A 15,889-nucleotide genomic window follows, 5' to 3' on the forward strand; every position below is an offset into this window, starting at 1 on the left:
CTTGCTACTATGAATACAGTTTTAAACTCCGGCAATATTTAAATCAACCTCCCCCTGTAAAGTTTGGTATCAATTTTGCCTCTCAAACCTACTTACAAGAGACGATGAAAATCAGCGCTACAGCTGATCAGAAGAAACCATTTATTATTGCAGTGGGTGGTTGGCATCTGAAAATCCAAACCCCAATCGGATCATTTTGTAGTAGGATTATTCCCCACCGAAATTTTGCACTAAACTTTATCACCCACTCAATTCCAGTTTTTCGTAACAGCTGCACTTTCATGTTACAGACTGGAGAGCAAAGAACAAAGCAGCTTGCTAAAGACCATGAATGGGGAAAAGGAGTCGGACCCAGGCTGGGAAACTATGGAGAAGGATAACAAGAATTATCCCAGAATGGATGAGAGTTTGTTTGAGCATTAAAAAAAACTAGAACCACGAGTTGATGGAAAGCCACTCCCTTCCATGAAAAACCATGAAGAACAGTAAAAAGCAAATGAAGAGGAAAGATCCTTCATAAATGTCTCAGAATACAAGAACTGGGGACTCTACAAATGAAATCAGGTGGTGTGGTTTGAAACAAACAGAAGGAAGCACTTTTTCACTCAGCACATAATTATATTGTAGCATTATTAGACACAGGATGTTGTAGAGGCTAGAAGTAAATAGATTTAGGGAAAAGAAAAAGAAAGAAAAAAAAAGAAAACAGCACTTCTGTGAATTTGCCAAATTTATCAAGGGCTACTGAAGCTGATCCTCCCTTGGCAAGCTCAACAGGCTCTGGCTGGCAAGCTCTGAGCAGTATTCCAGAGGTGCAGGAGAGTGCCCTCACAGACCTAACCACCACAAAGTGCTGTTAGATGGGGAGAGTGGGACACGGCCATCACCACGGCACAGGACAGCCACTGCTGGGTGCACTGGGGAGCCCCTGGATTCACCGAGCTCAGATCCCTACGTCACAGCAAGACGGATGTCCTCCACTTGGACACAGGCTGCTGGGCACTTGGATCTCATTCCGTGCTACCATAGCAAGTACTTTGGTGTCATCCTCATCAAAGCCACATCTAAAAAGCTGGAGCCTTTATACTCTGATTTCAAAGGATATCAACCTATTTCTTTGTTCACAGGACAGGACATAACCATGGCCTTCTTGAAACAGCACCTATCTCAGTGAGTTGTACAGAGAAAAAAAAAAATGCATTTCAGGTCTCTGTCACATCATCTTTGACATACCTCCTTTTATTAAGCAAGAAGTTTAAATGCAGGTGGCTGCCTTGTAGGCAGCAATTTTATACTTACTTCAATTTTGTCATTGCTCAAGTGCATTTTACACTAAAACCTGAGATTTATTTCCCTTTTCAGAGAGAAAGTTCTGTAGTTATTTTGCTTTATGCCTTCCTGTACTGTAGAAAAGAAGAGTAAAAGATTTTACCAACATCTGCTTTATAAGAGTGTGTAATTTATCTCCCTTATGAATAAAGTAGTTACTGTGAAGCAATCCATTAAGTTTCCTCTAATTGCTATGCATGAGGAAAAAAAAAAAAAAACTTCTATTATTTGAAAAACCATCCTGTGAAGAGTTACAAGTATATAATGAGGAAGCATTTCTTGATCACTTGGGGCGCTGCAAAAAGACAACATACATCCAGCTCACGTTGGACCAGAAATACTAGAGAACTTCCAAAAGACTCAGCGGCAGCTCATTTACAAATATACTATTTATAATGAATGCATTGATACAGAATGACTCTTATAAAAAAGCAAGGCAATCTTTTATATAGACATAACAATCAACATTACAATAATTCAGATTAAAAGTACATTTTTGTAGACTGTTTACACTCTTGTTTAGCTTTTTAACCACAAAGTTAGCGTGGTCTGGTATTTTTCCACAGTAAAAGTCCTGTGCAGTCCTGGTTAAGACCTAAACATCAGAATATTAAACATCGTTTTCTGACCTTCGCCAGCATAAAAACAAAAACCACTTGTAGATACTATCGGTTGTTTGTAATTGTCCTCACCGTGCCTTGAAGTTTGTGTTGTGCAAATTACTGCCAACTGCACATCTAATTAGAAGCTATTCCCAGCATGCCAATCGGATACAACTCAGGTGTGGTTTGACCATACGAAAGTTCTTAGTTGAATCCAGATATGAAGACTCTCCAGCTAAGTCTGTACTGATTCAGAAATTTAAATTCAAAACAAACAAAAAACGCTCTGATAAAGCTCTGTGATTTTTAAATAAAAGCTATTTTTCCAACTCCCAGGATCAGAGATGATACTTGAATTTCACGTGATACAATGGGTTTAAGTGCTAACCAGCCAGACAGTTTGAGTACTACTTTACTAAATCATGTACAAACACGACCTTCAAGAAGTCTGAACATGCACTTTCTCACACAACATTAGCAAAAGATGGACAAACTGCAGGGAAAACCTAAACCAAAAAGAGGCACTGAAGCAAATATTTTACAGCATAAATCTCCTTCCAAAAAGGGGCGTATGAATTTAGAAGCCTCCAATAGCATCTGACAAACTACAAAGTGCCAATCAGATAGCTCTGTGGCCCAGCTGTACACACAGCCCTTCTGCTGCGTTTAGGCTAGAAAATCTGTTTAGGAAGTTGAATACGGGACAAGAAGAGACACAACTGTAATGGTTTTATACTATCTAAACTTAAAACATTTTTGCAGGGAGTAACAGCTTTCTATGTAGCAAATTTAAATGCAACGCAACCAAAATGAGTCATAATGGCAATAAAACCTTCTCTTTCTTATTTAAGAAATCCCTAATCTGTTTTATGCCTGACCAAATTTCCGTAACACGCTGTAGTCTGTAGTACAGTAATTCAGCTTCTGCTATGTCAAGGCATGATTCAGGACAGTGTCTTTATAGAGCATATGTATATGCACATATTTTTATGTACATTGCAGGGAGACATTCAAAATAGATACAAAGGTCATTATTTTCACCCAAAGTAAAGATTGTCATGTTTTATCCCTGTAAATTATTTGGGAGATAACAGTAGGACAAGGCAGACAAAAATATGAGTATTTGGGAATGACCTGTTTCTGCATTCTGCTTTGGAAGAAGCCCTAAAGAGTTCATTTCACCACTCTGTCAATGTTTTCACACAAACACAGATACATATAACACGTATGTATGCATACATACACTTGCCAGGATGAAGTTACTTCCGTTCATATTTTAATTGATTAGGCCCAACAAAATATTGAAACAGGTAGAAATAAACCAGCATGTGCCCAATGTCATCAGGCATTAAATGCCATTTAGAACCCAACCCATTAACAAGCCAGCATCCTGGCAAATGTAGAAGTCTGTTATGATCAAAACAGCTGGATCTGTATGGCTCTATCAATAGATCTGGATATAAATCCACGTGTGCACATACGGAGATTTATACGTGTCTACTCCCAATCCATTCCACATGCTTAATATCTAAACTTTGGGATAATTTTAAAGAAACCTCCAAATTTTCCCTTCAGAATGCATAAAATTAAACTTCTAAAACAGGGCTCGGGATGATCTGGCGTTGCAACAACCATACTAATACAAAGAGTTTGAAAAAATATCCTGCTTTTAATATAGCAATGAATTAAAACATAGCTTTATTTATCCCTAAAAGTGTAATGAAAAGAATACTTTGTTTTTAAGCAAGTGTAACGAGCAAAATTTCGGTAGCCAACCCATCCACAAGAATTTATCTGAGAGAGGGTGAGCTGCAATCATACAGTCATGAACCATGTACCTTAACAAGGCGAATAACTGACGTATTTACAAACCAAGCAAATTTAATCCTGTCAGCTCTTATAAAAATGAGATTGAGGAGCAGACAAGGAATGAGACCAAGACGCCTGAAAACACAAGGGGTCGCCACTTTTGTTTCAAAGAACCGTACTAATCAATCCATTTTCCCCCAGTGACCTGAGGGCACAAATGTGGGTTTAGCAGTCTATTCCAAAGTTAGATTACAGTCTTGAAATTATGCATCACAGCATCTTCATATTTTAACACCTTAATGCTGAGAACGATTAACTTCAGGCAGAACTGTAAGAAAATAGCCTTTTATAAACTAAATTCTAAACTGAAAAGCTACAGTAGATGTAAAAAAGAAATAAGGCGGGGAGGGGGGAAGAGGTGGGGGCAGAGTTATTGTGTGAGAAAGAAAAGAATATTACTTAGTAAAATCCAGTGACATCTACAATAGTTTTACAGCACATTTAAGCCCTCTAAGGTTTTATATCTCCACCTGCCTTCCATTTAAAACTTACTCCTTGTTAATGAAAAGACATAAGACAAAGCAGAATGCAATGCTGGGAGAAAAAAAAGAAAAAAAAATAAAGCAAAACTAGATCAAGGCAATACATGTAAGTAAGCATGCCTGAAAGCCAGAAATAACATTCCCCCAAGCTTCTGCGCATGAAATAAATTTCTCGTAGCATCAGCTGATTTGATTTTGTTCAAAAGATAAAGTCCTCTAAACCACACTACCCCAGCAGCAACTCCAGCAAGTGTGAACTGGACAGCTCTTTAGTAAACGTGGAATGCAACCGCCTCGAGCTCCTGCCCTCCTGGAAAAGGGCAACTGGCCCTGCAAGTGCAGCAACAGCATCCATTTCCCTGAAGCATCTTCTGCCTTGTGAGCAACCAAGGGAGTTGCAGTAAAACTGAATGTCTACTACTTACAGTGTTTCTCTCGAGCTATCGACAGCGATGCACAAATGAAAAAGGTGCCTCTTTTTTAACAGATCGGTTTAATACTGAAACAGATAGGATGAAGTTAAAAAAAAAAAAAAAAAAAGAATAATCAAGGTACTGAACTGAATATTTTGAAGCAAGTGCCCCAGCTGTGGGGAAAAGTGCATTTAGTTCAGCAGCAAAACAGCACAGTGTGAAGATATTGTGCTTGGACACAGAAGTTCCATAATGGAAGGAGGTACAAGGCAAGTCAAGATATAAAACCGTAGTACATTGTTACCAACTTTAAAACTTACATATATTGCAGTGTTCAAAAGTAAGACACATTCATTTATTGTACAAGGACTATAAGGAATCCTTAAAATTGCCTGTTGTAGTTCATGACTCAACACTGTAATAAAAATGTACATATATATTATTTCCTTGCCACTTAACTGTACTGTTAGACCTCGTGGAGTCGTTACTTCACAAAAAAGAAAACCGCTTCTCACTCCGTGTTTTCACCAATCTGAAAAGGTTTACTTGTGCTAGAAAAGACCAATTGCAAAAGGCTCAGTTCAGATATGTTATGCCTGCAACTGATAATTCAGGGAAGCAAGACTTAAAAGAATTCAAGCTTTTTTTTTCCTTTTTTTTTTTTCTTTTTCCTTTTCTTTCATTTTGACTGCATCCTTTTCACCTGCCAGTTGTTCTGATGAGTATATGTCTTTAGTATACAAACCGGTTGATAAAAATTCATCAGCAGAGGCATATAAATTCTAGATATGATTGATTAAAACAGAGCAAATCAAAATAAAACAAAATCCAGTGATTTACTCTGACTGTAAACAATATAAAAACACCATTTGCTTCAAATCTCAAAATAAGTTAAAAGAAAATCCCAACCTCAGGACATGTGACCCTTACAGGTTTTGATATACACACACAAAAAAAAAAAAAAAAAAAAAAGAGGGATTAAACAGAAAAGTTCATTATATAAAGGTTATATGTTTCTCTTAACTGAAAGCAAATCTAAGCAAAACTATCTTTGTCCCTTAAATTTGAGTTCATTGGCAATTGCTTTAAATGAACTGGCATGTCCAGGTTACTCAACTTCCATCAAATTCAGCAAAGAAAACTTAGACAAGCATTTTTACAGATAAAAAAAAAAAATCTAAATGGCTATGATTCCTCTATTAGCAGAAACACATAATGCAGTCTTAAATTTGCCGTTTTATATTATTTATATATTTATATATATATAATATAATATAAACCACATATATTATATTATATATACATATGCAGACAATTAAAACATTAATGCAGTTTGTGTTTTTGTACAGTGTATTGGACAATCCAATCAGCATCAGACCATGGCACGGTATGGTCCCTGCATCTTTAGGAACTGAATGATGAAAGAGGGTCCTCCTGCAACAATCTGAGGCGGAAGGTGGCTGAGTGGGCAGTTCTCAATACTCATTATTGACAGTTTGCTGCAAAGAGCCAGCTCAAAGGGAAGGCTGTGCAGGTTGGGGTTGTCATTCAAATACAGTTCTTCCAGATTCTCCAGTGTACCTGGTTAAAATAAAATAATACAGAGAAGTACGTTTTGGTTCACGCAGTTTTTAACTGTCAGAAGCTTTAAGTCCACTTGGAGACTCTTCGCAATGTAAAATCACAGAATCACAGAATCACCCGGGTTGGAAGGGACCTCAAGGATCATGTAGTTCCAACCCCCCTGCCTAGCAGGGCCACCAAACACACACATTCAGATCAGGCTGCCCAGGACCCCGTCCAACCTGGCCTTAAACACATCCAAGGACGGGGCATCCACAACCTCCCTGGGCAGCCCGTTCCAGGGCCTAACCACTCTCCTTGTATAGAACTTCCCCCTAACATCCAACCTAAATCTTCCCTCCTTCAACTTGGATCCATTTCCCCAAGTCCTGCTGTTGTCAGCCCTTTTGAAGAGTTTACTCCCCTCCTGGGTGTAGGTTCCCTTCAGGTATTGATAGGCTGCAATGAGGTCACCCCGCAGCCTTCTCTTCTCCAGGCTGAACAAGCCCAACTCCCTCAGCCTGTCCTCATAGGGGAGGTGCTCCAGCCCCCTGATCATCTTAGTCGCCCTCCTCTGGACCCTTTCCAAAATCTCAATGTCTTTCTTGTACTGAGGGCTCCACACCTGGACACAGTACTCCAGATGGGGCCTCACAAGAGCCGAGTAGAGAGGGACAATCACCTCCCTGTCCCTGCTGACCACCCCTCTCCTGATGGAGCCCAGGATCCCATTTGCCTTTCGAGCTGCCAGAGCGCACTGCTGGCTCATGTTAAGAGAAGTACGTTTTGGTTCACGCAGTTTTTAACTGTCAGAAGCTTTAAGTCCACTTGGAGACTCTTCACAATGTAAAATCTAGAGTCAGTTACTCATCTAAACTATTTTCAAGCCCAGCAGGTTTTCTGTTCGCAAGCATTGGAATGAGAGCCACATCTGCTTTGGTTTTCCTGTGAAAAGGGCCATTACAATATCTCCTATGGACAGCAGTTGAAAATATGCCTAGTAACAGAGCAGATAGGGATTTTTACCTTAACTGTTCAGCCCAGCACTTTGCAGATGCAGGCAATGGTGAAGAGCTACCAAATACCAAGGGTCTAGAAAACATTTATACTACTTGGTATCTATTATTGCTAATAAAATATCTGTATCATAGCTATCACATCTATTAGAAGCTTAAGGTATAACTGTGATGTGCCACAGGAAGAAAGCAGGAGAGATCACAGCAGTGGATTTACTAAATGCAACAAACCCATGTGTGAAATTCCTTCTTAATCCAAATTTTACATCTCTACTACAGATACTGTAATACAGACTAACCAGATGTTTGAACGTGGAGTAAAGTTTCTAAAGATTTCAGTTACCTCCACAGCAGTCAATTATAAAAATAAACATACAACTTTGAAATACACTGCAAACATACAAGTTTGCACACACACAATCCTCCCCCATTTTACACCTATCACACCATAAATGTCTTCTATGCTCTGATAACCTATTTCATCTCCCATAAGAGAAAGAGCAGAAGCAAGGGCTTGATGTCTGACTGAATAAAACAAACCCATTCCTCCCCCTCTTTCCTTTTATCTCTTCCATCCCTACTCTTACCTCCTCAAGACAAAAAAAGCAGTATGATGCTTTACAAACAGAATTGTGCACAGAAAGACTACCAGCAGAAATGTGTGCTTCGCTTGTCTACAACTTGCACAAGATTTTTTGTCTAAACCACAGATTTAGAATAGGACTTGTACATTTTCTTTCTAACACTGACTTCTTTCCAAGAATAAGAGTAGGCTTATGACGTGATCAATACTATGTAGAAAAATGGAATCTCACCATTCCAAGTTAGGTGTGTGTTTGGCAGCTCTTTGCAGAGCAGCTGAAAAAAGCTAGACCATTCATTTCAGTACAGTTCAGAGAGATAAAGATCACACACTTATAGTGCTGTTTCAGTGGCACATATTTCATGTTGGGCTGTGTATATCTGGAAGTTTCACATGAATTTTGTGGTCTCTACTTTTGAGCACAATAGATGTCTATCTTCTCTGTCAGTAACTGCTTTGGTTCAGCCAAAAAAAAAAAAAAAAGAAAAGAAGCATTATGAAAAAAGAAAAAAAAAAAAAAAAACTTACCAATTTCCTCAGGAAGGTGTGTGAGAAGATTCTCTCCAAGCCCAAGGTGAGTCAGATTGGTAAGGTGACCGATACCTCTGGGAAGGGTGGTCAACTGATTATTAGTCAGAACCAATTTCTAAGGGAAAAAAAACCCACATTTTTAAAAATTAACTCGTGTCTTCAAATAACAGCAAATAACAAGATATATAGCTTATAAAGTGATGAATTCTGAATTCTACCCTCCTGCATTTGAACCAAAAAAAACTTCTGCTCTGCAACATCTCCAACCTTTACTAAACATAAAAATAAAGTAGCGCACAGTAAAACATACGCCTCCTGTCTTAAATATGAAAGTTTCATGAACATGGCTGAAACCACACAAGCTATTCCTGTGGTAGAAGTGTACTCATAGTATAACATGGTTAAGCTCTTGAAAATTTGTTCAAAATTAACGGATTAATCCGTGGAAAGAATTAGTGGGGACAGACTGCAGAGGAAGTCATACAAGATTCTTAACTCTTGGTTCTACATCCAGTCCCATATCATTTCCCTCATCAAACTAGCTGTAATTAAGTTAGTATGGCGTAAATTAAGGACATAAAATGTTAATCTCTGCCAATTATTGTTTCACCTGCAGATCCTTGAGGTAAGCTATTTCATTTGGCAAGGATTCCAGTTTGTTTTCCTCTAGGTCTAGCTCTCGGAGTTTCCGGAGATTTCCAATTCCATGGGGAAGTTTTTTTAGGAGATTATTTGACAATATAAGAACCTTAAAAAAGACACAGAATGTCAGCAATGCAATAAGTAAATAAGAAGTCAGGATGTGTAACGAGATAGGATCTTTCTGAATTTTCAAGTAGTGAAGTCCAAGACTAGCCTGCATTCAACTTACGGAAAAGATGTAAATACACACACACACACTTTTTAAACCTTACTGGTACAAATACGTAATTCTATTATATAATTTTTACAAATATTATGTTACATAATAATAATAAATGTAAGCCAAAAACAAAGCACATCTTATTTGTTCAGGGAAAGTAAAACTACTTTTTTTTGTACTTCCCTATCACCTTTGTTACCCTTTCTCACAGCTATTTCAAAACCATATTTTACACAGCTTGTTGTGATTGCCAGGTCCTCTTTGAAAAGCAACATGCTTCCTTTTTTCCCTGCATCTCTTCGGGTTGGAATAGCAGCAAGTAAATGTATGGGGTCAGAGCACCTGGGCAGCACATTGCAAAGATATTCACTGGTCTGCTACTACACACTCACTTTTCCCCAAAGTGTCATCTTCTTTTATTTCTCCTTTCTAAATTGGAAATCCTGCGTTCAGGAAATGTATTCTTATTTGCAATGTCAATTAACAGAGTTACTCATTAAGCCACAACTCATACTAGTATACTGTTTTTCAACAAAGAAGTCCAGTATCCTTAGGGGGAAAAAAAAAAAAAAAAAATCAAGCTTCATAACTACACAGCAAGCAGAAATGCAATCAATCACTGTCTAAACAATAGAATTATCTAGTGATTTAACAAGGCACACCAAGACACCAGTGTGTGAAAGTGCACCAGTGCAGACACTCATCCTGGCTAAGCCAGCCAGGGTTACAGACTGAGGATCTAACTATTCCAGTTTTCACTAGCTTCATGGAGACTGGAAAAACTGAGGGCAGGAAAGAATAGAAAACAAGGCTAAAATGAAAGTGAAAATCAAAGTGAATAAAAATAAAAAATTCAGCATTAGCATGAGCAGTATTATGCTGGCTTTCCATAAGGTGCTAAGACACATAATGGTTAGAATAATAATGCTATATTCACAAGGCAGGAACAAAAAAATATTACCTATGTGCAGCACAGCTAACTTAGCACAGCTGTAGGAACCTCAACTTTAGAGTAAACATTGCCAAAATAGCTTTTTGTATTTGATTCCTTAATTACAGAGAAAGTTAGCAGTAATGGCTTTGTGGACAGCCCAGCTCTCCAGCTTCAGCAGCCAGCAGAGCACTTGCAAATCCAGCTGTCAGGTGTTAACACCTTCCATATCAGCCAGAGCCTTAAAGAAAGCTGAACTGCTTAATAGCTACTGCTCTGTCATATCCTTTTGCCACAGCTCTAGGAATTATTAATCACTCAGAGCAGCCATCACACTGGAAACCATCGATTTCAAACATGATATTTGCTGCTGTCCTTTAACAGACTTTTTCCAGTGACTCACAGAGGCTGTGAAGTCCCCTCATGGCATGTCAGAGCTACCCGAACAAGGACCTCTGTCCTTACATCCCTCCAAGATGATTATGTTTGACTGTCTCTGCTGATGTTACCTTGGGAAACAGGACTAAGAGACAAGACAGGTCTAGTTCATGACTTCCAAGTATAGAGCTCTTCTCCCTTCAGGGTTGAGATTTCCCACTCGGCTGCTTACAGGGTTCACAGTGCAGCCATCTCTGACTGCAGACCATTTCATTACGTTTTTCTGACCCCTTTGTTTCCATGCTGATGTCCCCAGGAATCAAACCCAGCTCAGTGCCATTTCATTTCCAGCACTTTCTGTTGAAAATATTTTCCTTTCCACACAGTTGAAAATATGTCTGCGCTTAACCCTTTGTGCACAGACATTCACCTAGAGCCTGAAGAAGAACATTCAAAAAGCCATTCACAACAACCACAGATAGATTAAAAACATCTATTCAAATAGCAGTTGTTCATATTCTTCTCACCTCAAGAGAAACAAGCCCAGACACATCCTCAGGGATCTTTGTGAGTTGGTTAGTAGCTAAGTTCAGTTCTACCATACTAGTCCAAGTCCCAAAGTCCAAGGGGAGAGAGGTCAGCTGATTGTCCTGAGATTTAACATAGCAAACAATTAGGGTCTGCATTTGCAAGAGACCAACAAGGCATTTGAGTGATTAAACTTCAAAACAAAATAGCAGCTAATTACATTAGAATAAAATGGTGACAATTGGTCAAATATCTTTTAATTCCTCAGAATGTAATAAGCAGTCTGAATTTACAGTTGCAGAATTGATTTTGTGTTATCAACAAGAACTGAAATGGAAAACTTAGAAGTACATAATTCAAAACATTTCATGCTCCGGCAGTTAAAACATTTTTCATTTTGTTACAGAATACAATGGAGAGAAAAAAGAATAGCAAATTCACCATAATGTACAAAACTGTTATCAGCAATGCTGAAATACAAAGAATACACAGAGCTCACTAGGAAAAAAAAAAATCCTCCTCTTTCAATCTGTTTAAAAAATAAGAAGTCGATAAACAACATAAGCAAAGGCATTACTCAAGGCTCTGACTTGGCTGAGCTGGGACACAAGGAGCAGCCAGCAATGCTTCACAGCTCAGTCTGGAAACAGTAGATACATGGGGCTTAGAAGAGTAAAGAGAGAGGGGAGTAAAGAGAGAAAAAACACAAGGGAAATACACCTTAATGACTCAGAATAAAAGCATCTTAAACTAAACATCCTGGTGCTCAAAACGCTGCTATATTTGATCTAGATCAGACACCATGAAGTAATATCTGTATGCATGTAGATATGTATGTCATACAAAGTACTGGTAAATGTGAAATTACAGATGGCTAAATGATTTTTTAAAATGGTAATAAGGCAAATTGAGGATCCACGTGTGCCAAAAAATATTAAAAAAAAATAGTTGCCGAGCATAACTACTGCTCAAACATCCTTTTTTTAATAACTTGTTTTAAAAACTTCAAACAAGCCCATTCATTGAAAGATGTCACCTCTTTTCCCAGGTTCTCATCACTCTGTGTACAGAGCACACACATAAAGGTCCTCTTTCCTATGTGCTTTACAGCCACTGCCAAAATCCTCCAAACTTAGACTTTATAAATAAATATATATATAAATATATATATAATATATAAATATATATAATATTCCAAAGATATTTTACATAATTTTGTTTTTAGCCTAAACTGAAACAGTGCAGAGAGGAGGAAAGAAACGTGTTACTCTGCATGCTCACGCCCTATTTGAACACTAGAGAACTTTGCAGCCCACTTCGTTGCTGTTCATATTCCTGCAAACACAACCGTGTAAGGAACAAAAATGAAGACAGATCAATAACAGTGTGACAGTACATTTTTTAAACTAATCCAGAATTGCTTCTGTATCTAAGGGCAGCAGTGTCTACTCAATCGTGATAAATTCATTCCTTAAATCATTACGCTTGCCAGAATTAATGGAATAGGAAACAGTGCTCCTCATTGATTTTTACAAACTGTAGCATGTTTCTGTGCCTCACCTTCATGTTCAGCTTACTTAATACTTTAGCTCTAGAGAAAATTCCAAAGGGGATTTTATTGATGCGGTTGTGCTCCATGTTGAGAGAGTAGATTGTGGAGAACTGGGACGGGCCACCCACAGGATAGGACTGGAAGCAGTTCCTGGCCAGCGTTAAACTAGTCAGCTTGACAAGGCTGGATAAAAGACCCTGTAGAGAGAAGAAAACCACCCAGGAACTTAGGACAGATTTATTTGAATACATCTCTTTTTCCTCATGGGTCTAATTAGAAATGCTATCCCCCAAGTCTCAATGAGCATTGCAACACCCAAACCACTGTTCAATCTGATAAAACTTCCAAGAGCAGCACACTCCCCTTGCAGTTGTCAGCCCGCACCTTGTTTCCTCAGGTCTGCTTATATACTTCCAGGTATAAGAAAAGCAAACATTTCGCACCTGAAAGCTCAGGAGGTTTTGTAACTTTCTTATCCTCCAAATGGAATTTTTTAATAACACACTGCTACCTCTTGGGCAACTCTGGCAGCAGTGTGCCCATTCTCATATTCAGGCTCTGAAAGAGCATGGCCTGCACTGCTGAGCTGAGCTTCCCTTAACCTTGCTCACAAATGACAGCAAGGCCCACAGAACCACCAGACCCAAGCAGGATTTCTCGAAGGTGTATTTGATATTTCAAATTCCAATCTTTGTAATTTAATAACAACTCATGCTGTGAATGCATCTGGTAGAGGTTTCTTTTCAGGCTACAACGTTTTCAGATAGCTGGACAGTCTAGAGAAGAACGCAGAAGCTTTTGGAAATTCCCTTTTTTTTTTTTCTTTCTTGTTTCCAAAATACCCCTAAATAGTTATTGCTCCACCTGTCTTGTCTTCAAAAATAAAAAAGCAAAACCCCAGAGCCAATCTGGATAGCAATGATTGCCCACTGAGTCGACTGGCTCTTTGTGCCCCTTTCATAATCCAAGCAGACTCTGAAATTTCAGCAGCAAGGATCACAGAGTTTATGTTAGATACGTGCCAAGCACGCTGCTGGAACCATAGGGATGAATAATGAGAGCTAAATTACTGCTGAAGTGTCACCTTGGCTTATTACTATGCCAATTTGAATTCAGCTCCATTTGCTTAAGTATTACAGAAATTGGAGATTTATGCATGGCATTACATACCATAAATAATGCAACATCTGCAATCAGGAAAGAGCGCTAACAGGATAATGATTCCAACTCTATTTCCAATATCAGTATTTCTGAACTGCTCTACGTGCACTGTAAGAACTTTAAGAATACGGTTTTGTTGCTTTGATCAGGGAAGATTGGGTAATTTTCCTGTTCTAAGTTTATTAACATTACTGTTAGTAAAACGGGATTAAATTGGAATTTTCTACATGTCATGGCTAAAACATTTTAGCACTGAAATATCATTCTGGGGGCATCTCAGTAAGTGTCAATGAAGCAATTCTGCCCCAAAGACAAAATAAAGGATTGTTAAATCAGTATTAGTCATTAAAATCTAATCATTAACTAGTACAATCTTTGATTAGGAAATACTCCTTCTAGCTGTACTTTCTTTAATTAACTGATATTCTTTGTCCTAGGATTAAGCAGTCCCTGAGCTCTGTCACAAAAATACTTTAAGGCTTCAGATGGATCTTGGCATTTCCAGAAGCCATTTTTTAGAGCCTGCATCCATGCAAAAAATATTAGAAATATGTTAGCTAACACACTCTACCAGCCTAGATTAATTAACCGCATTTGAAGGAAAGTAAGAGAGCTTTGGCAGTGCAAAAAGACAACGCTCTTATGTCTATGAAATCTGTAGCCGTGCTGCCTTCTCCCAATCTATCCTTTTAAAATAAAATATTTATTAGGCGTTGTGTCAGCAACCTCAGTTATGTTTGGAAATTCCAAAGTTTCTTTTACAAACGCAGTTCTTTATATTATAGCAAGGAATGTTTTATTTTAAACAGATTACAGTATGAATTATACACTTTTGCAAGTTAGCAGCTTAAATGTTAAGATATTGTTGGCAAATATGTGAAGAAGGCAGCATAGTCTCTAGAAGTTTTGTATTAGGATTGAACGCATTTCAAAGCAAGTAATCACTCCCACATTATCCTTCTGTGATTACACTGTAGTTGCTTTTATAGTATGTATGGGTGGGATGGGCTAGCTTAGCTCTTATATTGAAAGCAGCCTGGTGGCTCTCACTTATTTGCATTTTCCTAAATGACAGTTACATCCAAGCACTTATTAAATTCTCTGTTTCTCAGGGCTGCGTTTCAGGGAATTCCTGAGGAATAAAGAGGAACAAAGATGCACTCTCCACCTCAGAGTAAATGTGTTGCCTGAACAGACAGAAAATGTGGCTCCACGACTTCTAAATCTACAGTCCTTTTCTTTGCTCATGCACTAAAGCAAGAGAACAGGTAAAACAATCAAGGGCAGCAATCACGGAAAGAAAAGCACAAAAACTGATTCTCTTCCCCTTTCTCCTGAGATCTTCGCAGTCACTGCAAGCTGTAAGAAAAAAATAAAACTGTACAATTTTTTTTATTTTTCATAGCTCAATAAATGAGCATCAATGAGTTGCTGGATGATATCAGATGCATGCCAACTGCATACTCTCTTTCCAGGTTAAAATGAGAATGCTAAGGCAAAGTATCCTTAGCAGGCTTTATCCATTCTTTCAAAGATCATTCCTGACTTAACTAAATGCTGATAGAGATATCCCTTTTACTTTTCCCTGTTCTACATCTTCCCCACCTCCATGAAACACTTTGTATCCATGACAGGGAGCTGGGCTTCTTATTTAAGGTTTCCTGAAGAGACTCAGGACAGCAAATACAATCACACCTGCTAGTAGTCCCACTTCTGACAGAAGTCGTGTAACATACGTTCTTCCACACGAGTTAGATAAATCTAACGTGTACAGAATTGTTATTTTTCATGTTACACGTTTAGATTTAGGTGGAAGTTTTTCCACACAGAGGGTGGTGAAGCACTGGAACAGGCTGCCCAAGGAAGTTGTGGATGCCTCATCCCTGGCTGCATTCAAGGCCAGGTTGGATGTGGCGCTGGGCAGCCCGGTCTGGTGGTTGGCGACCCTACTCAGGGCAAGGGGGTAGAAACTAGATCATCATTATGGTCCTTTTCAACCCAGGCCATTCCATGATTCTGTGATTAGAACAAATGGCATTCCTCAGAATTGCAAGGCAAGATGAAATTATTTTATATGTTCCAATGTTTC

General features: G+C 38.5%; 1 protein-coding gene across 4 annotated transcripts in view; it reads right to left on the bottom strand.

The window, feature by feature from the left end:
• Nucleotides 1-789: 789 nt before the first annotated feature.
• SHOC2 (SHOC2 leucine rich repeat scaffold protein) overlaps nucleotides 790-15,889 on the bottom strand; it is a 61,357-nt gene continuing 46,257 nt past the window's right edge. For all 4 annotated transcript variants that reach the window (XM_042818113.1, XM_042818114.1, XM_042818116.1 and 1 more), the window contains exons 5-9: nucleotides 12,648-12,836; nucleotides 11,087-11,209; nucleotides 8,999-9,136; nucleotides 8,386-8,503; nucleotides 790-6,276 (exon numbers count right to left, since the gene is read on the bottom strand). In XM_042818113.1, the coding sequence (XP_042674047.1) occupies nucleotides 6,068-6,276; nucleotides 8,386-8,503; nucleotides 8,999-9,136; nucleotides 11,087-11,209; nucleotides 12,648-12,836 (777 nt within the window). In that variant the 3' untranslated portion in view covers nucleotides 790-6,067. The remainder of the gene's footprint in view (nucleotides 6,277-8,385; nucleotides 8,504-8,998; nucleotides 9,137-11,086; nucleotides 11,210-12,647; nucleotides 12,837-15,889) is intronic.

Source organism: Centrocercus urophasianus, unplaced genomic scaffold (genome assembly GCF_019232065.1).
Source record: "Centrocercus urophasianus isolate 14NV4802_14NV808 unplaced genomic scaffold, USGS_Curo_1.0 seq_17, whole genome shotgun sequence".
NCBI lineage: Eukaryota > Metazoa > Chordata > Aves > Galliformes > Phasianidae > Centrocercus > Centrocercus urophasianus.